This window comes from Pristis pectinata, chromosome 7, assembly GCF_009764475.1.
Source record: "Pristis pectinata isolate sPriPec2 chromosome 7, sPriPec2.1.pri, whole genome shotgun sequence".
Classification (NCBI taxonomy): domain Eukaryota; kingdom Metazoa; phylum Chordata; class Chondrichthyes; order Rhinopristiformes; family Pristidae; genus Pristis; species Pristis pectinata.
In genome coordinates, this window is record NC_067411.1 from 5,600,539 (window position 1) to 5,628,413 (window position 27,875).

Here is a 27,875-nt window from a genome sequence, read left to right on the forward strand (position 1 = left end):
CAATATTGAACTTGAACATTCTGTGACCTTGCTACTTTCAATGCCTCCTTCCCAGGGTTGATTGATCTGCAGGAGCACCAATTCGTCAGCAGAAGGCAGATTGTAGTTGGAAATTAGACTTCCTTGTCTGTGTTTGACCCGATGCCACAAAACGTGATAGGAACTGGAGCCTATGTATCGCTGTACTGCTGATGTAGTAGGATGCTTCCAGGGTTTGGCTGGAGAAGTCCAACACATCACCTGCGAGGTACGATTGTCTGAGAACGACCATATCTGGCTGTTGCTTGATTAGTCTGGGGCACAGCTCCCTCGGTGCAACACCACTCCCCAGATGTTTATTTGGGGGGGGGGGGGCGGCGAAGTTTCACAAGGTCAACGCAGTGTCCAAGTTCAGACCCTGAGTTAGCACTGGGTGGTCCATCCGTTTGTGACCCTTCAAGAGGAACACCCCTGAATCAGCACCCACCCACAAACCTATCCAGGCCAGTCATGCTGCCCCAGACCTGTACAGCACAGAATCAGGCCCTTCAGCCCCCCACCCCCATCCATGCCAACCATCGACTACCCATCAACACCAATATACAGCATAGGAAACAGGCCCTTTGGCCCAACTCATCTATGCTAACCGAGTGCCTGCCTCAGCTACTCCTGTTTGCCTGCGTTTGGCCCATATCCCATCCTTTCCCATCCACGTACCTGCCCAAGTGTCTTTAATTGTACCTGCCTCAACCACCTTCCATATACACACCACCCTCTGTATGGAAAAAGTTACCCCTCAGGTCCCTTTTAAATCTTTCCCCTCAGTTTAAACCTACACCCTCTAGTTTTAGACTCCCTGGGGAAAAGACTGGGGCTTTCACCTTATCCACGTCCCTCATGATTTTATAAACCTCCATAAGGTCACCCCTCAGCCTCCAATGCTCCAGCCTCTCCTTATAATTCAAGCCCTCCAGTCCCAGTAACTTCCTCGTGAATCTTTTTCTTCACCCTTTCCAATTTAATGACATCCTTCCTATAGCAGGGAGACCAGAACTGCAGACAATACTCCAGCAATCTTCTTGCCATATTCTTAAAAGTAAATGCACAGACCAAATGATGTAAAAAAATGTTTTATTATATTACAATGAAAGAATGATACACCACATTGCCTTCACTGTGCTACAAGGGTAGCCAGCACCATGAATGTGTGAATTTATATTATACATCTTAGGAGCTATATAAAGCATTCTATACTGAAGGGAGCTCCTCAATACATATTCACAAGTCTCCGGCACAGAACCCATCCAGTGTACCTCAAGCCATTCGCAAAGGCCTCCTCGCTGCCCTCTCCCCACCCCTGCGGCCAACCACACATCAAGAATAAAGTGATTCTGTTCCACAGAAACTGGAGTTACTGAAGCCTCACCAGCTCGTGTCTCGGGAGTTCCCCGATCTCGTTTATCAAAAAGGCGGAGAGAATGTTCACAATCCCCATCACCCACAAAAAGACACCGTCCAAGTTAAAATTCCCAATGCCAGATGACATGAAATAATTCAGTCCACCTTCTATAAAGGAGATTTCACTTCTTTAAAAAAAAGCTTTTTTTAAAATAAAGAAATAGCCAGTGATTAGGGAACAAAATGATTTAATACTGCAGTAACTTCCTCTTCTTCAAGGCCCAGGAGCCAGCAGACGAGGCCAATATTCCTCGTGAAGCAGTACAAAAAGTCAATTGCCTAAATGCTTTGCAATAATCAATTGTACAAATGGATGGAACAGTTTTGGTCTCTTGGAGACCTTATTTAAAATATAAAGTCTACATTTCCTGCCAGTCCCACCTCTACCAACCTTTCCTCTCCCACCCCAGCAACAACAAAAAAAAAGCTTCACTGCTAAAGTTTCCTATTTCACGTTTAAAATGCACAAAACACCAGCCCATCTTTCCGCTGATGCATCTCTGTGGCATGGGGCTAGTTGTGGGTCAAATTCAGCTGACTTCTCAACAACTAGATCAAGGACTCATCCTGTGACTGAGAGGGGGTGTGTCTGTAGTGTGGGGCATGTTCATGAGGTCACTTTCAGTCAGAGATGTACAGCACAGAAACAGGCCCTTCAAGCCACCACGTCCCTGCTACGAACCTAAGGACAACTGCTTTCTATTTAGGCAGTTGGAAGTTAATGGAAGACATTGAGTTAGAGCCTACTGGGACCGAGGCACCAAAATGGGACTTCTTCCTCATGGCCAACTTCATTACACGGCACCCAAGAAATGTTGGGAATCATCTGGTTATTTTCCCCTCGGAGACATCCCAGCCCCAGCGACTCCCTGAACAGCAAACACTTTGGTCTCTGGGGGGGACCCTCAGGGTTCAGGTATGGGAGGGGGGAGGGCAGGTTAAATTTCTCCCCCTCTCGAGCTGCTGTCTGCAACAAAAGACCTGGCGGCTCAATGAGCGGTGGGAAGAAGGAACCAGCAGGTGGTTGGCAATAAAGAGCTCAGGAGGTCCACCCCCGCCCCGGAGGAAGTACCCAGGGCTGCAGCGGAGTCTTTGGTGTCCGAATTACCTCCTGTGGGGCAGCCACGTTTGAGGAGGAGGAGCCCCCAGGCCTGGCTCCCATCTCCCCAGGCAGTACACAGGCCATCCAACAAAAGCCAACACCCACAACCTCTTCATCCTGGGGAGCTACAGCCCTGGCATGCCCTATCTCTTGCCCCACACGCCCCCCACGCATATGCAGAAACCTTACAGGCCATTGCAGCACGTTGGCCAACTTGCACCCCAGATGCACATTCCTCAACATCCTTGTCTGACACAGATGAACCGGTTCTGGACCATTCCAGCGAAGGGCTTCCCTCAAGCCCACTCCACCGTCCCGTAAGATCACAGCAGTTCTGACCGTAACCTCGACTCTGCATTCATTTACCTCCAGTAACCTTCCACCCCCTCAATCTTCCAAGAACCCACCACCCTCTGCCTTAATATTCAATCGCTCTGGGTCCTTTGAGGAAGAGACCCACAGCCCCTCAGACAACAAACTATGCCTTAAGTGGCCGGCTCGTTTTAAACAGTGACACCTCCTTCTAGATTCTCCCACAAGAGGGAGCGCCCTCTTCACCTCCACCCTGTCAAGAGAACACCACCACCACCACCCCCCCCCAACCCCCCAAGGACCCTTCAAGTCTCAAAGGAGCCCGGGAAGTGCAGGTTCAATTCAGGCTCCAAGCTGGGAGACTTACCCTGAGAGAGAGAGGGAGGGAGAGATTAATAAACAGGCAAGGAAACAAAGGGTTAGAACAGCCCGCAGTCTGGCACATCTCCCAGGAACGTAGGATCGAACACTTGGCTGATCTGTGTGCGAGGAGAGGAGGAATGGGGAAGGGGGGAGGGGGGTCAAAGCAACCCTCCCACACCACAGCCCCACCAGCTGCCCCTCCCCTCCTCAGCAAGTCTACCCCCGTGGTCAAACCCTCGTTCGATCTGGCCCCAATTCATCTCGGGGAGCCTGAGGTTCTGTGCGAGAGTTTCACTCTTAGCAAACAGATCCTTGTTTCCTTGTGTGTTTGATCAGAGCAGCCCGTCGTCTAGTGAATACAGGGACGGATTCCAGGTTTGATCCTGATAACAGTCGCGAGACTAGTGAAGGTAAAACCTCTATTGCTTTCGTGATTCGGAAGCTGGTGGTCTACGAGACAGAGAGAACAACACAACTAAACTCAAGATAACCTTCAAAACAAAAACTGCAGTAAATGTGGCAGTCTGTCCAACACCATGCACTGTCTGACCCCTCAGGGAGGGGTTTTGATAGTGTATTTTTAATTACTGGTCCAGTAATAACACTATATTGTAATAGCATACACTATTTTGTTTTTAAAAAGTTTTTTTTCTAAAATTCAGCTGCCATGTTCTAACCTCCGACTGTTCCCAGCAGGAGGGAGGGGTGGAGGGAGCTCACATGAAGAGCCCCAGCCAGAACCAGCCGCCTCACTTGTAGGGTGGCGGACAGTCGGCTTGAGAGTGCAAAAAACAAGGTCGAGAGCTGCCGAGAAGTTCTTCTCATCGGTTTCTGAGAGGGGGCGTGGGGGGGGGGGGGGGGCGGTGGTCCGGGGAAGGGAGGTGGGGAGGAGGCAAGCTCAGTGCCAGCAATCCCGAGACCGACAGGGGGTCCCTGAGGAACAGTCACCAAGGCACAACGTGACAATGGCAGAGAGACTCTGGTCTGGAGGCGAACCCTTCCTTGCCGTACCCACCCCTCTCTGCCACCCCTGCTCTCCCCAACAAGCACGGTTTAGATAACATTTAGGAAAATATAATACAAAATTTTGATACAGGAAATTTTGAGACTACACCGGTTAAAATTACTCGACTAATATTTTTTGTAAGTTTTTTTTTTGAAGAGACCTCTCTTGAGACTTGTAATTTAAAAAATTGGTCAGTTTGTCTATGAAGCCATGCTCTAATGACCAACACCAAGCAGACTGTAAAAGCAACCAGTTTCACTTACACTTTGAACAGAAGCGATCTAAAGGACAGATCAGTGGAGAGGGTTTCTGTAGCCAGGCAGTGCTGCACATAACACTGCTCAGTGTAACACTGCTGGCTTCTATAGATCAACAAGGAGGCAATAAAACCCTTGGGTTACTCCGTGGAAGGTGGGCATTAAGATATGTGATCAGAGATGGGGCAGGCTGTCGACCCGTGCACTGTGTGCCCGGGGGAGCCTCGGTCGGGGCAGGCTTCACCTGCTGCCCGCCTTAACTTTTATCGTGGGGTCTCCACGGTAGTTTGGATTCAACAAAGAAACTTCTTAAAGAAAATCAAAGCTCTACTTGTGAGGCTAATCATTAGAGCTGGCTCTTGACCACCGTAACATCTCCCACGCGCCCTGAATTATTGCTAATACCATCCCTACCTGCCTTACAACCGTGAACCAAAATCAGACACAGTCTGGTCCGTAACAGGGGACTGGGTCAGGGTGGGATCTGATCTGATCCGATCCACTCCAGGAGGGGAGGTGAACAGTCCAGTCTGTTCTGCTCCGGGGGTATGAGTGGTCCAGTCAGGTTTGTACTGGAAGGGGTGGGGTCCAAGCAGAATCTGCTCCGGGAGGGGGTGGAGTCCAGTCCAGTTCACTCCACTCAAGGCGGGGGGGGGGGGGGGGGGGGGGGGGGGGGGGTGCGCGGAAGAACTCCAGTCCAGTTGAATCCACTCCAGGAGGGTCAGGGATGGGTACTGTTTACTCCACTCCGGGATGCATACATTCCGGTCCGGTTAACTCTGCTAAGGGAGGGTTGGCGTCCAGTCCAGTTTACTCCACCCCGGGAGGGTGGGGATGGGTCCCGTTTACTCCACTCCAGGATGGGTGCATACTGGTCTGGTTCACTCCCCTCCGGGAGAGTTGTAATCCGGTCCAGGTTGGGTTTGGGTGGGGGGGGTGGGGAGGGAGGCGGTGGGGTGGTTGTGGTGGGTCCAGTCTGGTCCGTTGGAATCCAGTCAGGGTCTGCAAGGAACAGCGGGAGGGTAAGAGCAATACGAGAGCTGGCGGTGGAGGATGTGAAGCAGTCGCAGTTTAAACCCTCGGGCAAGAGAGGAGACTGGTCTGTAAGTGCCGTGTGCTGCCTGGTGGTCCTCTGCCGCCCCGGGACAGCCACTACGAGAGCCGGGGGGTGATCGTGCGCGAGTCTGCATAGCCGCTGTCGCTCGAGCTGCTCCGGAAGCTGTAGTGGTCATCCACATCACTGGCGCTGCCCACGCTGTCCAACTCTCCCGGGACAAACTCCATGCCCTCGATGTCCACGTCTGCCTCTGTGGTGGGGGAGGGAGGGGAGAGAGAGAGATCTGGTGACTGGTGGTTTGGGAACAGACACCCCACCCGGCACACCCACAGACCTCAGCCTCCGATCCACAGAGTCATAGAGCACGAAAACAGGCCCTTCGGCCCAACTGGTCCATGCCAACCAGGATTCCCATCCAAGCTAGTGTCATCTGCATGCATTTGGCCCGTCACCTTCTAACCCTTTCCTATCCTTAGGGCAGGCACGGTAGTGTAGCAGTTAGCATGACGCTATTACAGCGCCAGCGACCCGGGTTCAATTCCAGCCATGTGTCTGCGTGGGTTTCCTCCAGGTGCTCTGGTTTCCTCCCACATTCCAAAGACGCACGGGTTAGGAAGTTGTGGGCATGTTATGTTGACACCAGAAGCGTGGCGACACTTGCGGGCTGCCCCCAGAACACTCTATGCAAAAGATTCATTTCACTGTGTGTTTCGATGTACATCCGACTAATAAAGAGATCTATCCATGTACCTGTCCAACTGTCTTTTAAACATTGCAACTGTACCACCATCCGGGCCGTGCCATCTTCTCACAGCTACCATTGGGCAGGAGGTACAGAAGCCTGAAGTCCCACACCACCAGGTTCAGGAACAGCTACTTCCCTTCAACCATTCGGTTCTTGAAACAACTGGCACATCCCTAATCACTACAATTTAGCAACACTATGATCACTTTGCACTAAAATGGACCTTGTTTTTTTTTGCATACATGTACTTGTGCATATGACTATAAACTCGACTGAATTTGCTTCAACCACTTCCTCTGGCAGCTCGTTCCATATACCCACCACCCTCTGTGTGAAGAAGTTGCCCCTCACATCCCCTTTAAAGCTTTCCCCTCTCACCTTAGACCTATGCCCTTTTTTCTCATCAGAGACCGCACAGTGGCGCAGTGGGGAGAGCTGCTGCCTCACAGCTCCAGGGACCCAGGTTCAATCCTGTCCTCGGGCGCTGTCTATGTGGAATCTGCACGCTCTCCCTGTGACCGTGTGGGTTTCCCCCGGGTGCTCCGGTTTCCTCCCACGTCCCAGAGAGCGCACAGGTTGACAGCTTAATTAGCCGCCGTAAATTGCCCCCAGTGTGTGGGTGAGTAGTGCTGTACCTCTCTCTCTGACAACCAGGACCAGGGCCCCAGCGTGTGATCCACAGGAGGACTCACTGGACAGAGGTGCTGCTACTGGTGAAGTTTGACAAGCACTGTGACTGCAGACTTTCTCTTTCCCCTCTGTCACACACTCTCCCAGCGCTCCCTCTGTCAATCTGGCGTGTCAAATACCCACCCCCCACCTCTGAACCCCCACATACACCACAGTGCCGGACGCTAGCAGCAGGGGGAAACAGTAAGTAGCCTGAGCGAGCTCGGACGGCCATCACAACCCAAGGCCTCAGAGGATAAACGAGGCCCTGGGGAGTTTGGTTGCTACAGACGTGTCTACTCTGACCCTCACCGATTTTTATAAATACACCCCAGAAAGCGTCCCACCCATGCATCACAGCTTGGGACGGCAACTGCTCTGCCCGGGACTGCAAAGAGTTGTGGACACAGCCCAGTGCGTCACGGAAACCAGCCTCCCCTCCATGGACTCTGTCTACACTTCTCACTGCCTCCGTAAAGCAGCCAGCATAATCAAAGACCCCACCCACGCCGGACATTCTCTCTTCTCCCCCCTCCCATCAGGCAGAAGATACAAAAGCCTAAGAAACACGTACCACCAGGCTCAAGGACAGCTTCTATCCCACTGTTATAAAGCTCTTGAACAGACCTCTTGTACAATAAGATAGACTCTTGATCTCTCAATCTACCTCGCCGTGGCCCTTGCACCTTATTGTCTGTCTGCCTGCACTGCACTTTCTCGGTAACTGCAACACTTTATTCTGCATTCTGTTTTCTTTTTACTACCTCAACGTACTTATGTATGGAATGATCTGCCTGGATGGCACGCAAGCAAAAGCTTTTCACTGTATCTCGGTCCGTGTGACAATAATAAACCGATTACCAATAAATCAGATGCACCTGCACCCCTCCCACCATGAACCTTACAGGACGTCCCAGAGCCCAACTAATGTCACCAAGAAGGCAAAGGAAGATCCCACAAGGGTGACGGTCAACGAAACCAGTTGGGACACCGCAGCGGGCGTCCCCGTCCCCCGAGAGTGGAAAGGAAGATCCCACAAGGGCGACGGTCAACAGCCGGGCTGGCGGAGAGGTAGACGTGACCGGCCGAGATGCCCATGCACCGTGCGAGGGCTCCCCCCCACCCTCCGCAGAAAGGGGCAGCACAGACCTTGCTCGGAGTCGGAGCGGTCTGTGGAGATGGCGGAGCCCAGGCTGTCCGTCCGCAGACGCTCCAGGCCCTGCACGGCCAACTGCTCGAGGCGGCGGCGCAGGTAACGGCGCTCTCGCTGCAGCTGCTCCTTCTGGTGCAGAGCCTTCTTGTCCTGTTCCTCCAGCTTCTGCAGGGAGAGAGAGCGGGGACGTCAGGGGAGAGAGAGAGGGCGGGGGGGGGGGAAGAGAGGGAGGTAGGGAGAGAGCGCGCGCGAGAGAGAGAGAGAGAGAGAGAGAGAGAGAGAGAGAGAGAGAGAGCGAGAGACAGAGCGCGTGGACGTCAGGGGAGGGAGAAAGAGATAGCGTGGACCAGGGGAGAGAGAGAGGGCGGGGGGGGGAGAGGGAGGGAGAGAGAGAGAGCGAGAGAGAGAGAGCGCGTGGACGTCAGGGGAGGGAGAGATAGCGTGGACCAGGGGAGAGAGAGAGGGTGTGAACGTCAAGGGAGGGAGAGAGAGCAGGGGAGGGGTACGTGAGGGGTAGGGAGAGAGAGGCAGCATCGGGGGGGGGAGAAGTGTGACGGAGAGGAGGGATGGAGGCTTCAGAGAGTGTGGCCGGGGGGGGGGGGGGTCGAGCCCATCCACCACCCGCAACCTCCCATCCTCCCCCGCGAGGCACAGCAAGATCCCGTGGCACATCCCCCACTCTGCAGTCTGCCCCCGCTGCCACGGACCCCAGAACCACCAGGGGTCCTCTCTCCCACCGCAAGGCACATCGGATAGTCCAGCCGCGCGGCGGTCTCCTAGCATGAACCCTTACCCCCACACACACCCCCCCCGCCCCCCCACTGCGGTGCCTCACAGACAGTGTGGCCAACAACAACCCGTGCCGCTGCCACCCCCCCCATGATGAGGATTTCCTCCGCACCTTGAAATGAAACAAGCCTCCCAAAGACGACAGGCCCACTACCCCCCCCCCCCCCGTAGAGGGGAACGGGGTCCCACACACAGCGGCTGCCCCCAGGCTCCAGCACCCTACCTTGATGTGAGTCCGTGCTCGCTTGAGCAGACTGAGGGTGGTGTGCCGAGAACAGTCGGGTCCGAGGGGAACCAGCTCCTTCAGCTGCTCCAGGTACAGCCGCAGCTTGGCTCTTCTGTAACCGGAGAGAGAGGGTGGGGGGGGGGGTTCAGTCTGGCTGATGCACGCTACGCAGGGAACCCCCCTCTCCGTCCCCCAAACACACCCGGCCCACTCTCCCCTCACGTGCCAACATACCTCGGACTCTGTCCTTACCTCTTGTTGTCTTGGTGAAGCAGCCAGCATAATCAAAGACCCCACCCACCCGGGACATTCTCTCTTCTCTCCTCGTCCATCGGGTAGAAGATACAGGAGCCTGAGGGCACGTACCACCAGGCTTAAGGACAGCTTCTACCCCATGGTGATAAGACTATTGAACGGTTCCCTTATACGATGAGATGGACTCTGACCTCACGATCTACCTTGTTGTGACCTTGCACCTTATTGCACTGCACTTTCTCTGTAGCTGTGACACTTTACTCTGTACTGTTACTGTTTTTACCTGTACTACCTCAATGCACTCTGTACTAACCCAATGTAACTGCACTGTGTAATGAATTGACTTGTACGATCAGTGTGCAAGACAAGTTTTTCACTGCACCTTAGTACAAGTGACAATAATAAACCAATTCCAATACCAAACCCAGGCCTGGATGGAACAAGGGCGGCAAAAGCACGGGGAGCAGAACTCCTCCCATGTTATAATCACACACCATTATCGCCAAAATATATCGCCGATCCTTCACTGTCACTGGGTCTAAATCCTGGAACTCTCGAGTCACAATCTGCTGGAGGAACTCAGCGGGTCGAGCAGTGCCTGCGGAAGGGGGAGGGGGGAGAGGAACTGTCAACGTTTCGGGTTGAAACGTTGACAATTCCTCTCCCCTTCGCAGATGCTGCTCGACCTGCCGAGTTCCTCCAGTGGGTTGCTTGTTACTCCAGATTCTAGCGTCTGCAGTCTCGTGTCTCCGTCTAAGCTTGGAACCATCTACACTGAAACTCTAAAGGTAGGCAGGGTAGTGCAGAAGGTGTTTGGCACGCTGGCCGTCAGTCAGGGCATGAGTATAGAAGTTGGGATGTTACCTTGCAGTTGTACAAGACGTTGGTGAGGCCACATTTGAATGATTATGTTCAGTTTTGGTCACCCTGCTATAGGAAAGATGCCATTAAGCTGGAAAGAGTGCGGAGGAGATTTACGAGGATTTTGCCGGGACTCGAGGGACTGAGTTACGGAGAGAGGTTGAGCAGATTGGCACTTCTTTCATTGGAGTGTAGGAGAATGAGGGGCAATCTTACAGAGGTGTATAAAATCATGAGGGCATAGATAGGGTGAATGCAAACAGACACGGTAGCATAGTGGTCAGTGTAACGCTATTACAGTGCCAGCGCCCCGGGTTCAATTCCCGCCGCTGTCTGTAAGGAGTTTGTACGTTCTCCCCGTGTCTGCGTGGGTTTCCTCCGGGTGCTCCGGTTTCTTCCCACATTCCAAAGATGTACAGGTTAGGAGCTATGGGCGTGCTATGTTGGCGCTGGAAGCGTGGCGACACTTGCGGGCTGCCCCCAGTACATTCTCAGTAACGCAAGAAGACGTATTTCACTGTGTGTTTCGATGTATAAGTGACTAATAAATAAATATCTTATCTTTTCCCCAGGGTTGGGGAATCAAAAACTAGAGGGCACAGGTTTAAGGTGAGAGGGGAGAGATTTAATAGGAACCTGAGGGGCCACTTTTTCACCCAGAGGGTGGTCAGTATATGGAACAAGCTGCCAGAGAAAGTCGTTGAGGCAGGTTCATTAACAACATTTAAAAGGTACTTGGATAGGAAAGGTTTAGAGGGATATGGGCCAAACGCAGGCAAATGGGACTGGCTCAGATGGGAATCTTGGTCAGTACGGACCAGATGGGCTGAATGGCCTGTTTCTGCTCTGTTTGACTCTACGACTAAAAGAAATCGCTGGAAGTTTGAAATAATAACAGAAAAAACTAAAAGCATAGCAGGTCATCTGTAGAGATATTGGAGCAAGATGAAAGAAATCCAGAACAAAAACAGAGGAAGCAGCACATTAGCTCAGTAAGTCAAGGGGCCGCCTCACGGTACCAGCGACCCAGGCCCGATCTCTTTCCTCCGCAGATGCTGCTCGACCCGCTGAGTTCCTCCAGCAGATTGTGTGTTGCTCCAGATTCAAGCATCTGCCATCTCCTGTGCCTCCATCCCTGGAACCCCCTCCCTAACCACAGTGGGTACACCCACTCCTCAAGGATGAGCAACTAAATGCTGGCACAGCCTGTGAAGTCCACCTCCCTTGAATGAATAATAACATAGACACGGAATGCCCAATAACAGCTCGACACCACATTGGATAGTGGGTCAGAGGAAGGGAGCAGCACTGAGACCACACCATGCCACTGACTGGCAGAGCAGCCAAATGGCCATTTGCTGCTTTAAGTTCTTAGGTTCACGTGACAACGTTGGCTGTGGATTAATCCCACCTTCCCTCCCCTGACCCTGCATCACTAAACCTCCTTTATTCAAAGTTGGGTTGGAAGTTACTGACTGAATCCACCTTCACTGCCCTCTCCAACAACTCTCTGTGGAAAAAATATTCCTCATCCAACTTTCCAATTATCCAAAACTGTCTGCGTCCTCAAAGCCTGCCCCGCCATTCAATGCGACCGTGGCTGACCCATTCCTAGATAACTCCCGTACCAGATCCCCAGAACTCGCAAGAACCACAGGAGACTGCAGATGCTGGAATTTGGAGCAAAAAAAAACAAACTGCTGGAAAAACTCAGCGGGACAGGAAGCATCTGTGGAGGGAAAGGGATGGTCGGCACTTTGGGTCGAATCCCCACATCAGGGCTCTGATCTTTCAAAAATTTATCTACCTCAATCTAAAATACCTCAGCCTCCATGGCTCTTGGGGAAGAGAGTTCCAGAGATTCAACACCCTCTGCAAGAAGTTGTTCCTACACATCTCAGTGAATGACCATGAATATCTTGCTACTATGTCCCCTGTTCAAGACTCTCCGTTTCAATACAGAAGCTTGAGAACACGGACCACCGGGCTCAAGGACAGCTTCTATCCCCGTTATATTGAACGGTCCCCTTGTACAATAAGATGACCTCACAATCTACCTCGTTATGGCCTTGCACCTTATTGTCTGCCTGCACTGCACTTTCTCTGTAACTGTAACACTTCATTCTCCATTTTCTTATTGTTTTTACCTTGCACTACCTCAATGCACTGTTGTAATGAAATGATATGTATGGACGACATGCAAAATAAGGTTTTCATTGTACCTCCCTACATGACAATAAGAAACCAATTTACCAAATCTCTCTTTCTCTTCAAGTAATACATTCTAGGATCTCCAGAGATGACTGTGTCCTCACTATGCTAACTTACTACAAATATGCAAACTGATTTGCTTTAACCAACCGCTCAGCATCTGAGTAACTTCAAAGGTTTGTGTCCTTCACCCCCAGATCTCGGAACGTCACCATTTCCTTCATGTTGTCTCTCAACATCCTTCGGTGACGGAGGGAGCCTGCTGTCATTGGTGGAGGGGTCAGGGGCTAGAGGTCAGGGGCAGAATAAAGGGGAAACAATTTCAAAGTGACGCAAGATCTATTTTGTTTTATGCAGCTGTGGTTGGAATCTACAATGCAGATGTGCTGGAGGCAAGTTCCATTGTGCCTTCAAGAGGAAATTGGACAAACACACATTTGGTATTGGTATATTGTTGTCGCATGTTCTGAGATACAGTGAAAAGCTTTTGTTTCCATCCCACTCAGAGAGATCATTCCCTACGCAAGTACAACGAGGTCGTAAAAACAAAAGAGAATGCAGAATAGAGAGAAGTGCAGTGCAGGTAGGCAAGTAAACTGCAAGGACCATCATCTTTTAGTATGAGAGGTCCGTTCAAGAGTCTGATAACAGCGGGACAGAAGCTGTCCTTGAGCCCGGTGGTCTGTGCTCTGGAGCTTTTGTATCTTCTGCCCGGTGGGAGGGGGGGGTGGGGGGAAGGAGAGAGAATGTCCGGGGTGGGTGGGGTCTTTGATTATGTCGGCTGCTTCACCGAGGCAGCGGGAAGTGTCGACAGAGTCCACGGAGGGGAGGCTGGTTTCTGTGATGCGCTGGGCTGTGTCCACAACTCCCTGTTGTTCCTTGTGATCCTGGGCAGAGCAGTTACCGTACCGAGCCGTGATGCAACCGGACAGGATGCTTTCTGTGGTGCATCGATAAAAATTTGGAATACTTGCACAGCCACAGTGAAAGAGGGTGGAAGTTAAGTGGTGGGTGCCTGGAACACACTGCCAGAGAAGGTGGCAGAAGCAGATACAGTAGTAAAGTTTAAGAGGTATTTAGACAGACACATGAACAGGCAGCGAGTGGAGGGACACAGATCATGTGCAGGCAGATGTGCAGTTTAAATTGGCATGATGGTCAGCACAGACATGGGCCGAAGGGCCTGTTCCTGTGCTGTATTGTTCTGTGATTCACAATCCCCAGAGGAAAAACATGTTTTATCTCTGTATTTAAATAGACCATTATATTAATTCTTGTCTTGCAGTCTTGGTCCTTAAGCAGTTCTTGTGCTCTTAACTATCCACTCTATCTATGCCTCTCGTAATTTTATAAACCTCTATCAGGTCTCACCTCAGCCTCTGCCGCTCTAGAGAAAACAACCCAAGTTTATCCAACCTCTCCTTATAGCTCATGCCCTCTCATCCAGGCAGCACCTAAATGGTTCTCTCATCTGGCGAACCTCTTCTGCACCGTCTCCACACCACCACTCAGCCCTAAGTGAGATCATGTCCCACCCAGTGACACAAGCACCTTCCAGACCACTCACTGCAGTACAGAGAGGTACTGAGAGGGGTCTGCTCGCTGCGCTGCGCTCCCAAATCCTCCACCCTCTCAGGTAAGTGTGGAGCAGGGGGGAGCGCTGCCCAACAGTGAGCCCTCGCTCCACACCAGAGACACATCACAGTGGTCCTGGGATCTGCTGTACGCAGGCTGCCACCACCACCCCCCCCCCCCCCCCCCCCCCCCCCCCCCCCCCCCCACCTCTTGCGGCCTCACACCCGCACCGCCCCGAGGTCATCAAAAGGCGCTATACAAATACACATCTTTCTGAACCTCGGCTGACAGCCACTCATTCATCTTATCAGTCTGGGGGAAAGGGGGTGGGGGGCGGTCACTCAATGTACCCCAAGAAGCAACGATGCCAAAGTACAAACACCCGTGGATGGGAAGGGTTATATAAAACTTAGTTGTTTGCATAGAAACGCACAGCACAGAAACAGGGCCTTTCGGCCCATCTCGTCTGTGCTGCCCCTGATACCCATCTGTGCCAGTCCCATTTGCCAGCATTGGGCCCATATCCTGCGAAGCCTTTCCTTTTCTAGCAGCTGCCCAAACGTCTTTTAAACGTTGTAACTGTATCTGCTTCCACCTCCTGCTTTGGCAGCTGGTTCCAGATTACCACCACCCTCTCAACCTCCCTCAAACCTACCCCCCCGCCCACCTTAAACCTGCCCCCTCTCATTCGAGACTCCCCACGCCCCAAGAAAAGACTTGACTATCCATCCTATCTACGCCCCTCATGGTTTCATAAACCTCTTCAAGGTCACCCCTCCGTCTCATTCCTTCCAGTGAGAACAAACCCAGCCTGTCTAGTCTCTCCATCTAACTGCATTCCTGGCAACACTGGTGAATTGGTTTATTATTGACACATGTACTGAGATACAGTGAAAAACTGGTTTTGCATGTTGTCCATACAGATCAATTCATTCCATAGTGCAACGAGATAGTACAAGGTAAAACAACAACAGAATGCAGAATAAAGTTTTGCATTTACAGAGAAAGTGCAGTGCAGGCTGACAATAAGGTGCAAGGGCATAACAAGGTAGATTGTGAGGTCAAGAGTCCATTTTATCAGACTAAGGAACCGTTCAATGGTCTTATAACAGAAGCTGTCCTTGAGCCTGGTGGTACGTGCTTTCAGGCTTTTGTATCTTCTGCCCGATGGGAGAAGAGAGAATGTCCAGGGTGGGTGAGGTCTCTGATTATGTTGGCTGCTTTACCAAGGCAGCGAGAAGTGTAGACAGAGTCATGAATCTCCTCTGCACTCTCTCTGTTGCCAATGCATCCATCCCGTGGTGTGGCGACCAGAACCATACACAACACTCCATACTACCTTTCAGGATCAGGGAAGGCCAGCATCTATTGCCCATCCCTAACTGCCCTTGATCTCGCTGGAGGGAAACACATTGGTGGATTTTTGGAGTCTCCTGTAACCCAGACTGGGTAAGGATGGCTGATATCCTCCCCCGAAGAACATTAGTGATGGGCCTTTATGACAAACCAATGCTTCCTATCATCACTGATTTCCAAATTAAGATGAATTTAATTTCCTCCAACAAACACACTGGGACCTGAACACTGCTTGTTGGTCTCGGCCTCTGGATCACTAGTTGGGCAGCTTAACCGCTACACCACTACTGTACATCGTTGTACAGTGTAAGCACTGCCATTGTCCAGCAGGTGATACGTTGGCCTTCACTGGAAGGGTTGGAGTGTCCTAGTACGACCGTTAGGGCCTCTGGTGGGATCATTGGCAGGAGGGTTTCCTAACTCCAGGAAGGACACACCTGGCTCGGTGGAGGCTGTGGTACATTTTCACTGCTGAGGTAGGGGAGCTGAGCTATGAGGAGAGACCGGGAACAATGGGCAATGTTAGCATTTCTGTTAGTGACCCCAGTACCGACCCAGTGCTCAGACCCCTTCTCATAGCTCAGACCCCAGACCAGAGGGTAGGCAGGCACGACTGAGCTCAGGCCTTCCACCTTCAAAAATGAGCTCAGGAATAGGGCGGGAAAGTGAAGCTGAGAGGCCCAAGATTCCAGGACACCCCCCACCATAAAACATCCACTGTCCCTGTCTGGGAAATCCGCGGCCCGAAAGATCCAAAACCCTTCTGCTCGCCATCCTCTCCATTGTTTTCTCTGGAGCCGAGGGGAGATCTGATCGAGGCTTATAAAGTTATGAGGGGTGTAGATAGGGTAGACGGTCAGAATCTTTTCCCCAGGGTGGGAATGTCAAACACCAGAGGGCATAGTTTTATGGTGAGAGGGGGAAAGTTTAAAAGGGATTTACGGGGCAAGTTTTTTCTCCCCCACACAGAGAGTGGTGGCTGCTGGAACACACTGCCAGGGGAGGTGGTGGAAGCAGATACGACAGAATGTTTAAGAGGCACATGAACAGGTGGGCAATGAAGGGACATGGACCATGTGCAGTTATTTTAGTTTAGTTGCCAGGGTGCAATGAAATTCCTTGCTCGCATAAAGCTCACAGCATCTGTAGTAATAATAAATACAACAGTAAATATAGTGACGGGTGTAAAACACCAGAATGGTGCAAACTGAGGTAGTGCAAGAAGAAATGCTGAAGTGTCAATAAGGGAATCACAAGATCACAAGACAAAGGAGCAGAAGTAGGCCATTCGGCCCATCGAGTCTGCTCTGCCACTTCACCATGAGCTAAACTATTCTCCCATCCAGCCCCAGTTCCCGGCCTTTTCCCCATATCCCTTGATACCCTAATTAGATACCTATCAATCTCCTCCTTAAACACCCCCAATGATCGGGCCTCCACAGCTGTACGTGGCAACAAATTCCATAAATCCACGACCCACTGGCTAACGAAATTTCTCCACATCTCTGTTCTAAATGGGTACCCTCTAATTCTAGGACTGTGCCCTCTAGTCCTGGACTCACCCACCATGGGAAACAACTTAGCCACATCTACTCTGTCCAGTCCTTTCAACATTCAAAATGTTTCTAAGAGGTCCCCTCTCATTCTTCTGTACTCCAATGAGTACAGTCCAAGAGCCGACAAACCCTCCTTGTATGTCAGCCCTTTCACTCCGGGGATCATCTTCATAAATCTCTGAACCCTCTCCATTCTACCCTCGGAATAACCGAGAGGGGTACAGCTAAGAGCCCGAGAACGGGGTAGCACCACTGGGAAGGGGATGTGAAAGAGGTGGCTGGTTCAGAAGTTAGATTACACCTGCACTGCAACCCTTTCAATGAAGGCTGATGTACCATGTGCTGTGTGACTGCTGCTGTCATGTCAGTGCAGCACTTACACCAATTTCAGCAGTGGGGGAAAAAGCTGCTTTTAGATCTGGATGTCCAGGCTTTCAACCTCCTGTATCTTCTCCCAGAAGGTAGGAGAGAGAAAAGGGAACGGCAGGGTCCAACATGATGGGCCGAAGGGCCTGTTCCTCTGCTGTACTGTCCTATATTCAATGTTCCTCCAGGGGAAACCAAATGTTGGCTCACTTCCAATTTATCTTTCCCCAATTCCTCCTCCCGCAGCTAACTGCCCTCAGCACAGCCCAGACACCCAAGGAAGGAAATAGTTAACTCGGGATGAGGCAACAGAGGCTTCCAGGAACAGTCCCAGAATTCTGGGGGGTTAAATTACAAAGATGGATTCCACAAACTCGGATCTGGAATGTCACTTTGGATTGGATTTAATCAGGAATATTTGCAGTAGGTGGGGACACATTAAAATTAGGTGATTTGGGGATTAATTTCCAGTACACTTCCACTACCAGCGTGTAAGGAGTTAATCTGGGTGAGTGTGAGGTGTTGCAGGTCAAATGCAAGGGGAAAGTACACAGTTAATGGCAGGACCCATAACAGTGTGGATGTACAGAGGGATCTTGGGGTCTAGGACCATAGCTCCCTGAAAGTGGCTGCATGTGTTTATTGGTTGGACCATTGGGTACAAGAGTAAGAAAGTCATGTTGCAGCTGTACAAAACTTTGGTTAGGCCACACTTGGAGTACTGTGTGCAGTTCTGGTCACCCCTGTTACAGGAAGGATGTGGAGAGGGTGCAGAGAGGTTCACCAGGATGCTGCCTGGATTAGAGGGTATGAGCCATAAGGAGGGGTTGGACAAACTCGGGTTGATTTCTCTGGAGCGTTGGAGGCTGAGGGAGAACGTTTAAAGGAGATGTGCGCACACATACACACGCACACACAGAGTGGTGGGTGCCTGGAAACGGCTGCCATGAGTGGTGGTGGAAGCAGATACGACAGTGATGTTTAAGAGGCTGTCAGACAGACACATGAATATGCCGGGAATGGAGGAATATGGATTATGTGCAGGCAGAAGGGATTAGTTTAATTTGGTATCGTGTTCAGCCCAGACATGGTGGGCTGAAGGGCCTGTTCCTGTGCTGTACTGTTGTGTGTTAATTAACCCCACCAGAAGAGCCAATTGGTGTTGGGTCAACTGTTAGTGGTCACATGGCTACAACTTGTCCATTCACACAGCCCGTCTGCATCTCCCAGAACCTCTGAACCCCCCTCACATCCCACAATTTTCACAGATGCACCATAGAAAGCATCCTATCCAGATGCGTCATGGCTTGGTACAGTAACTGCTCTGCCCAGGACCGCAACAAACTGCAGAGAGTTGTGGACACAGCCCAGCATATCACGGACACCAGTCTCCCCTCCACTGACTCTATCTACACTTCCCGCTGCCTCGGTAAAGCAGCCGACATAATCAAGGACCCCTCCCACCCCAGTCATTCTCTCTTCTCCCCTCTCCCATCGGGCTGAAGACACAAAAGCCTGAAGACATGTATCACTGGGCTCAAGGACAGCTTCTATCCCTCTGTTATCAGACTCTTGAATGGACCTCTTATACGATAAAAATGAACTCTTGATCTCCCAATCTACCTTGCCGTGGCCCTTGCACCTTACTGTCTGCCTGCACTGCACTTTCTCAAACTGTAACACTAAATTCTGCATTCTGTTTTCTTTTTACTACCTCGATGTACTTGCGTATGGAATGATCTGTCTGGGTGGCACGCACACAAAAGCTTTTCTCTGTATCTTGGTAAACATGACAATAATGAACGAGTACCACTTTCACCCAGCTTCATATCACAATGTTTAGGGCATGATCATAATGGCTGGTGAACCTCAGAATGGTTTTAATTTTATTGCCCTAGCAGGCTATAAAATGGAGCTACTGGCTAATTTTGGCCGTCGGTCTGTAAGAAGTCCACTACCGAGGGGACCAAAGTGACGGAGAATTCTAGGACTAAATCTCTTCAGCTGCCGAGGTGGGATTTGAACCCAGGTCTCTGGAGAACCAGTCGGGAAATTTGACCCACTGCCCCACTACCACGTAGGCCATCTCCAGGTTACAAGCATCCGACGTGTGGATACCCCATAAAAGTGCTCATTCCTACGAGCGACAGGACTAGCTTTCTCTCTCTCCCTCTCTGTCCACTTTTAGTAATTGTTCTTTTTTATCTTCTTATGTGCTGTTGATGCCACTCATAACAGCACTGTGGAGACGTGGTTACCATATCGAGTGATCTTTGTTTATTTTCCAACTTACACACAAAATTGACTTAAGGGCATCTGTAAAACCACAACCCATTCGTTACCCAGGGAACAGCCCATGCATTTAGAACAGGCTAGGTGATACCTGAAGGTTCCGACTCCCAGTGCCAGCCTTCACCACAGGTAACCCGTCTCCTTGTGAAGCTACACAGGATTTCACCGCTCCCAACTTTCCCCTTCTGCTCCCTGTCACAATGTGACCTAAAACATCTCCCACCCGATTGCCGACTGGCAGTCACGCAAAGGGCTTGGATACCCACCACTCGAACCGTCTCACGATAACCACTCCACACTCACCTGTGCTTTTCCAACTCATTGTGCGATGATCTGTGACAGAAAACAAAAGGACACCTGTTAGGACTCAAGCGATTTGATCCGAGGGGAATCCCCCTCAGTCAGGTGAGCTCCTGTGCCGGACAGGATGGCAGAAGAGGGTTCAATAGGACCGTTCAAACTACACCAACTACAGTGGAACTGACAGGATAGTACTCAAAGATAGGCCAAATGGCCTCCTACGGTCCATGGTTCTCACTATAGTGTGGCAGTTAGCGTAACGCTATTACAGCGCCAGCGACCCGGGTTCAATTCCGACCGCTGTCTGTAAGGAGTTTGTACGTTCTCCCCGTGTCTGCGTGGGTTTCCTCCGGGTGCTCCGGTTTCCTCCCACATTCCAAAGACGTACGGGTTAGGAAGTTGTGGGCATGCTATGTTGGCGCCGGAAGCGTGGCGACACTTGCGGGCTGCCCCCAGAACACTCTACGCAAAAGATGCATTTCACTGTGTGTTTCGATGTACATGAGACTAATAAAGATATCTTATCTCATTGGTGGTGGTGTTAAAAACTGTCCCACGAGCATAACTTTAGCCTAATTCTATGTCCCTGCCCCTCTATTCTCCTGACATAGGAGAGCAGGTACAAGCCTTGGAAGAGACTATAACACTTCCCTGAAGTGGAGACAGAGGAAACTGAAATACAAGGAGGCAGGTTTCCTCGTTCCTGTACAGAGACTTGTACATACAGGTTGATATGTGACACATTCCAGATTTTCTCTCTCTCTCTCTCTTGCACAAAACCTGTGGTGCACTGTCTCAAGGAGGCAACATCCATCATCAAAGATCCCCACCATCCGGGCCATGCCATCTTCTCACAGCTACCATGGGGCAGGAGGTACAGAAGCCTGAAGTCCCACACCACCAGGTTCAGGAACAGCTACTTCCCTTCAACCATTCGGTTCTTGAAACAACCTGCACAACCCTAATCACTACCTCAGTAGAGCAACACGATGACCACTTTGCACTAAAATGGACTTTGTTTTTTTTTGTTCTAATTTTGTTCTTTCTTGTAAAAACTCCGTTTAATTTATGATTTTCTTGTGAATGCTGCTTATCTGATGCTATGTGCCTGTGACGTTGCTGCAGGTAAGATTTTCATTGCACCTGTGCACACATGGACTTCTGCATATGACAATAAACTTGACTTTTGACTTGTTGAATTTGTGACCTTCTGTGAAACCAGTTTGGGGTGTAGGGGACACCCCCCTCCTCCCCTGGCACAGACTCGGGGGGGGGGGGGGGGAGAGAGCAGGGCAACACCCCGCACTCACACCACCGAACATCCCAGCTGTGCACTTAGAACAGGCGAGGTGGGTGAGATCCAAAAGCTACAACTGGACAGCCTCCCAGTGCCAACCTTTGCTACAGGTAAACCCGGCAACCTGACCCCTCATAGAACTGCTGGAGGGACTCAGCAGGTCAGGCAGCATCTGTGGAGGCAGAGAGATGGTCGATGTTTCGGCTCAAAACCCTCACGTAGGACTGGAAAACCCCAATTCCACCTCAAACTATATTCCCCTCAATTGCACTAATAATATTTTCTGTCCTGCAATTTAAGTTCATGTAATTTATATTTGAAATGTACAGTGCTGCTACTGCAAAAAGCTGATCTTCATGGCATTTATACCCTGGGTATGTATGCCCGTGACAATAAACTTGAACTACCCCTTAGATACACACCACAGGTAATTTACAGGAGCCAAATGTCCTACCGACACGCACATCTTTGGGATGTGAGAGGAAACCTGAGCACCCGGGGGGAAACCCACGCGGTCACAGGGAGAACGTGCAGACTCCACACAGACAGCGCCGGAGGTCGGGATCGAACCCGGGTGGTGTAAGGGACATGAACCCCATGTGTCTAAACTGCCAGCCTTCTTGCCCCAACACAACCCGAGAGTGGCCACAACTTACTGGTCGCAAACCCTGGGCACCAACGGGTAGGGGTGGCGATGAGGGCAAAGGTCATACGCTAATATACAGAGGTCACACCCTCCGATCACACAGCGCGCACGGACAACAGATCTGGCGGTTCAATGCCACTCCAATTCCCTGCCTCCTCCCCACTTCACCGGCAGAGCTAACAGCATGAACTGGCTCTACAGCTCCGCATGAAGCAACCATCTGGGCTTCATCAGTTGGGGCACTGAGTACAAGAGTTGGGACATCATGTTACAACTGTACAAGATGCTGGCGAGACCACACTTGGAGCACTGTGTACAGTTCTGGTCACCCAGCTACAGGAAGGATGTCATTACACTGGAGAGGGTGCAGAACAGATTCACTAGGATGTTACTGGGACTGGAGGGCTTGAGTTATAAGGAGAGGTGGGATAGGCTGCGACTGTTCTCCCTGGACCAAAGGAGACTGAGGGTGACCTTACAGACATGTATAAAATCATGAGGGGCAGAGATAAGGTGGACAGTCACGGTCTTTTCTCCAGGGTAGGGGAGTCTAAAACTAAAGTGCATAGGTTTAAGGTGAGAGGGGAAAGATTTAAAGGGCACCCAAGGGGCAACTTTTTCCACACAGAGGGTGGGTTATGGAACGATCTGCCATGGGAAGCTGTAGAGGGGGGAGCTATAACACCATTTAAGACATTTGGACAGATACATGGACAGGAAAGGTTTAGTGGGATATGAGCCAAGCACAGGCAAATTGGTTTATTATTATCACATGTACTGAGATACAGTGAAAAGCTTCTGGGACTAGCTCAGGCAGGCAACTCGGTCAGCATGGAGGAGTTGGGCCTAAGGGCCTGTTTTTGTGCTGTATTGCTCCGACTGCCCTCAGTGTCAACGAGCTGGGGTGCTGGGCTCCTCGGAGACTGGACCAGGCCCAGGGGCAAGATACCAAACACCGTAACAAACTTCTACAGATGTACTCTGGAAAGTATCCTGACCGGGTGCATCATGTTCTAATTGTGTTTTCTTTTATAAATTGTGTATAATTACATTTATATTTTTCTTGTGAATGCTGCTTATCTGATGCTCTGTGCCTGTGATGCTGCAGGTAACATTTTCACTGCACCTGTGCACACATGGACTTATGCATCTGACAATAAACTCCACTTTAACTTTGATCATCTGGTACAGCAATTGGAATGCGCAGAAACGCAAGAAGCTGCAGAGAGTAGTGGACTCTGCCCAATGCATCACGGGCACATCCCTCCCCACCATCGGTGGTATCTACAGGAGGCGCTGCCTCGAGAAGGCAACATCCATCATCAAAGATCCCCACCATCCGGGCCGTGCCATCTTCTTGCAGCTCCCATCGGGCAGGAGGTACAGAAGCCTGAAGCCCCACACCACCAGGTCAGGAACAGCTACTTCCCTTCAACCATTCAGTTCTTGAACCAACCTACACAACCCTAAATCATTAGCTCAGTACAGTGACACTATGACCACTTTGCACTACAATGGACTACGTTAGACTGTCTTATATCCTCCACCACCACCCCTGGCAGGGCATTCCATGCACCCACCTTTCTCTGTGTAAAGAGCTTGCCCCCCGCACATCCCCTTTAAGCATTCTCCCTCTCACCTTAAAACTATATCCTCTAATATTTGATAATTCTACATTGGGGAAAAGTTTCCGTCTATTCTATCTTTGTCTCTCATGATTTTATAAACTTCTCGCAGGTCTCCCCTCAGCCTCCGACACACCGCCCCAGGTGTCTGCTGCCCCCGCCCACCCCTCCAAACCCAGCGTCACCCTGCTTCAACTCACCTGTGGACATTTCCTGCCCATCCCTAATTGCCCTTGAGGTGAGTACTCCCTGGGCCATTTCAGAAACCAGTAGTGTAGCGGTTAGTGTAACGCTTTACAGCGCCAGCGATCAGGGTTCAATTCCTGCCGCTGTCTGTAAGGAGTTTGTACGTTCTCCCCGTGTCTGCGTGGGTTTCCTCCGGGTGCTCCGGTTTCCTCCCACATTCCAAAGATGTGCGGGTTAGGAAGTTGTGGGCGTGCAATGTTGGCGCCGGAAGCGTGGCGACACTTGCGGGCTGCCCCCTAGAACACTCTACGCAAAAGATGCATTTCACTGTGTGTTTCGATGTACGTGTAACCAATAAAGATATCTTACACTGGTGGTTTGAGAGTCACACGTTGGGCAAGCAGTGCACAGATGGGATCTTAATCCCCAAGGTTAGCAGTGTGCAGTCACTATCTCCGGGTTTAGCTTTTCCTTCTGGATTTACTAACGAACCAAATTCTCCGTTATGGGTGGGTGGGATGTGAACTTTGGCATCACTCTCCCCTTTGCATTGCTGGGACTGTGAAGTAACCACAAAGCTCCCAGTCTGAACCCAGCCAACTATCCCCACCACCCACCCAACCAACTCAACCCACACCCCGGACAACACTGTGATGTTACCGTGCTACCTATTCCACAGCGGCGCAGGGGGTAGAGCCACTGCCTCACAGCGCCAGAGACCCAGGTTCAATCCTGACCTCGGGTGATGTCTGTGTGGAGTTCACACGTCCTCCCTGTGACTGCGTGGGTTTCCACCCACATCCAAAAGATATGCGAGTAGGTAGGTTAATTGGCTGCGGTAAAATGCCCCGAGTGTGTGGGTGAGGGGTAGAATCGGGGGGGGGAATTGATGGAAATTTTGACGAATGTAAGAGCAGCATAAATGCGTGTTTGATGGTCAGCACAGATTGATGGGCTGAAGGGCCTGTTTCTGTGCTGTACCTCTCCACAACTCTTAAGTTAACAACGCTAAAGATTTTTCTTTTAATTCCCTTAAAAGGATAAATGAAGAAAAGGCAAAAAAAGGACCTGTAGCTTTGGGAGACAATCCCTCCTGATTCCCTGCGGAAGTGGGAGCCTCGGTGGGCTAGGGCACCACCAGACCACGGGGAGACAGGGATGAAACTGAGCTGGAAACTGCTCCCTCCCCACCCCCACCCCTCCCTCCGAAAGAAAAGCAGAATTTCGTACATGCTAGAAATCTCTAAGTAAAACAGCAATGCTGGAAATGCTCAGCAGGTCAGGCAGCATCCGTGGAGAGAGAAATAGAGTTAATGTTTCAGATCGGTTGAAGTACCAAATACCTCTCCGGATTAAGCCCAACCATCGGTGAGCTTGGTACCTGACAGATGGAATTTAGATGGTCCACTGAGTTCTTGTTGGCTGCTTCTGAGGCCCCTCCAGTTAGTCTCACTCCCTGGAGCATCACCCTGTTGCTACGATCTCTTTCCTCCATTTATTCACCCAACTCCCTCCTGAAGGCTCCAACTGAATCTTTACAGGCAGCACAGTTCAAACCCCAGTCACACACCTCTGGGTCTCCTGTCAATCATCTCGGATACAGTGACAGAGTCATACAGCATGGAAACAGGCCCTTCAGCCCAACTCGTCCGTGCCGACCAAGCTGCCCAAGATCTTAGAGCAGGATAAGATGGCTAAGGTCTAAGGTTGAGAGGGATTATGGGCCAAACACAAGCAAATGGGAGCTAGCTCAGGTAGGCAACTAATTGACAGCAGAACCAGAGGTGCATGACTGGGATTTGGGGAACCCTTGTGGTCACAGGGAGAATGTGCAAACTCCACACCGACAGCACCTGAGGTCAGGATTAGACCCGGGGTCTTCTCACTACATGGGGATGGTGCAGAAAAACTGAGGCAGAAGATCAGCCACGATCTTGATGACAGGCTCGAAGGGCCAAATTGTCAAAGTTGAGCTCATTGACACACACACAAGTCCATGTGTGCACAGGTGCAATGAAAAACTTACTTGCAGCAGCATCACAGGCACATAGCATCAGTTAAGCAGCATTCACAAGAAAAACATAAATCAGACACTAATTTTACAAGAAAGAACACACAATTACAAGAACACAATTAGAACAAAAAAAAACAATTGTCTACTCTGCTCTGGTTTCTTATGTTCTTAGTTGGACGTGGGGAGGTCAGGTCAGAAATCTGCACCTTTTGTAATTTCCATCCAGCCAAGTTGTGGGCCGCTTGGATGTGCCAGTCCAGTGAACTGGCGAAGATTAAAACTGTCACTGAGTGTTTACATTTGGTAGGAGGTGGGGGGGGGGGGGGGGGGGGGGTGTGGAAACTGTTCCAAGAGGTAAGCAGGATCAATGATCAGAGATCATAGACTTCTGTAGAACAATATAGGCCCTTCGGCCCACCATGTTGTGCTGACCTTTAAACCTTGCCTAAGACTATCTAACCCCTTCCTCCCACATATCCCCCTTTTTTAAATTCCTCCATATGCTTACCTAACAATCTCTTGAATTTGACCTACGTACCTGCCGCCACCACCACCCCAGGCAGCACATTCCATGCACCAACCACTCTCTGGGTAAAAAACTTCCCTCTGATATCTCCCTTGAACTTCCCACCCATTACTTTAAAGCCATGCCCTCTTGTATTGAGCATTGGTGCCCTGGGAAAGAGGCGCTGGCTGTCCACTCTATCTGTTCCTCTTAATATTTTGTATGCCATGATTATTTGTCAGAAGAATTGGGGGGGGGGGGGGAATAAAGAGGGGAATTAGTCTTTAAACTGCAAGCTCTGCAATTCATAAGGAAATCGGATAAATGCTTGATAACGTTGCAGGCTGCATGCACAGTCTTTTAAAGACGGGCCGAAAGGCGGTCGGTTGCTAGGAAACGGAAGCAACCAAGGCAGTGCAGCTGCAGCTGCAAAGTCTGCGCCTGCAACGGGTTAAATAAACCAACGTGGAGCAAACGGAGGTGCTTCCTTCCCCATTGAGCGAGGCCGGACCGACTCCACATCACACAAGCAGCCAGCAAGCAGGAGCTGGGGCGCATGCGCAGCACTGGGCTGAGCGACAGACAAAAAAAACGGGAGCCCCTAAAAAACAATCTTGGAAGGGAAAAAAAAAATTGCACTTTTCTTCTAACATCAATCCAGCGGGTCGAGCCACCTTCCCCTGTACTTTGCATTTCATTTTATCTTTAACTGATTTTGTTAAACCAACATCACGTCTACAAAACCTGAGATAATCAGTGCAATCGTTGGGATTGTTAATAGCAGTTGCATTATCGTTCCCTGTTTTTTTTTTAACAAAACGCACGTTTTCCAGCTACTGATATCTGCATTTTAATATCATTTGCAGAGAAGGAAAAAAAGCGAGAGTAACAGTTAGAGCCAAGATTGTTTCTTTTTTTTAAAAAAAAATGCTTAAAAGAGGTTGCTCGAAATTAAATTCACTGAGAAGGGGGTAAGGAAATAAAGGAAAGATATAGGATGGGGATTTGCAAGAGGGAAGCAGCTGTCCTGTAAAATGACACTGAAAATATGCGAGTGAATATTGTACGCGTGGCAGTGTTTATATCCGAATCCGATCAAAACACAGCCAAGCCCAAATGGGGGAAAAATGGCGACTGGCAAAGATTAAAGAGCCAAAAACACACACATACATATAACCCCCTGCTCTGCAATTCCTCTCTTGGTCGTTTTGTACCTGTTATTTGGGGTTTTCTTCGTTTTGGCTTTCTTCCTGTTGAATTCGACATCGCAAGGCAACGTCGACGCGTAACCGTGTTCTGCTTCTGCAAGCAAAAGGAACAAAACACAATGAGAGTGCACTGTAGGTCTTACTGTAAATAGGTGGGATGCAGCTGTCTGCAACTGGTGTGGGGAGGGGGGGAGGGAGAAAGAGGGGGGAAAAAATTCTGCAAGTGCATTTCCAATCGCCTGTACCTCTCTCTCGCCTCTCGATGTACTCGGCTGCTTCCAGCAAGGTTTGAATGTTAAAAAATGCCATTGCTATAAAAATAATATTTTGCGTTTGCTTCAGAAAAAAATAATTTTGCTGCCTATCGGAGCATTAGCATTGGAAATGGAGGGTGCAAAATAAAACTGTACGTGACTTGAGGGAGAGAGACAAGTTTCTTGCAGCCTCCTGTTACACTTCAACCTAGTCTGATGACAAGCCCAGATGCATTGTGACGCACTTTGATT

General features: G+C 50.4%; 1 protein-coding gene across 1 annotated transcript; it reads right to left on the reverse strand.

The window, feature by feature from the left end:
- Positions 1–1,093: 1,093 nt before the first annotated feature.
- Positions 1,094–27,835, reverse strand: mxd4 (MAX dimerization protein 4). The gene is made up of 6 exons (XM_052020615.1): positions 27,615–27,835; positions 27,376–27,463; positions 19,892–19,921; positions 9,114–9,228; positions 8,098–8,266; positions 1,094–5,784 (listed from the first exon to the last, which is right to left on the reverse strand). The coding sequence occupies exons 1-6, from the start codon at positions 27,676–27,678 to the stop codon at positions 5,630–5,632; spliced, it is 621 nt and encodes a 206-aa protein (XP_051876575.1). The 5' UTR covers positions 27,679–27,835; the 3' UTR covers positions 1,094–5,629.
- Between the last annotated feature and the right edge of the window lie 40 nt (positions 27,836–27,875).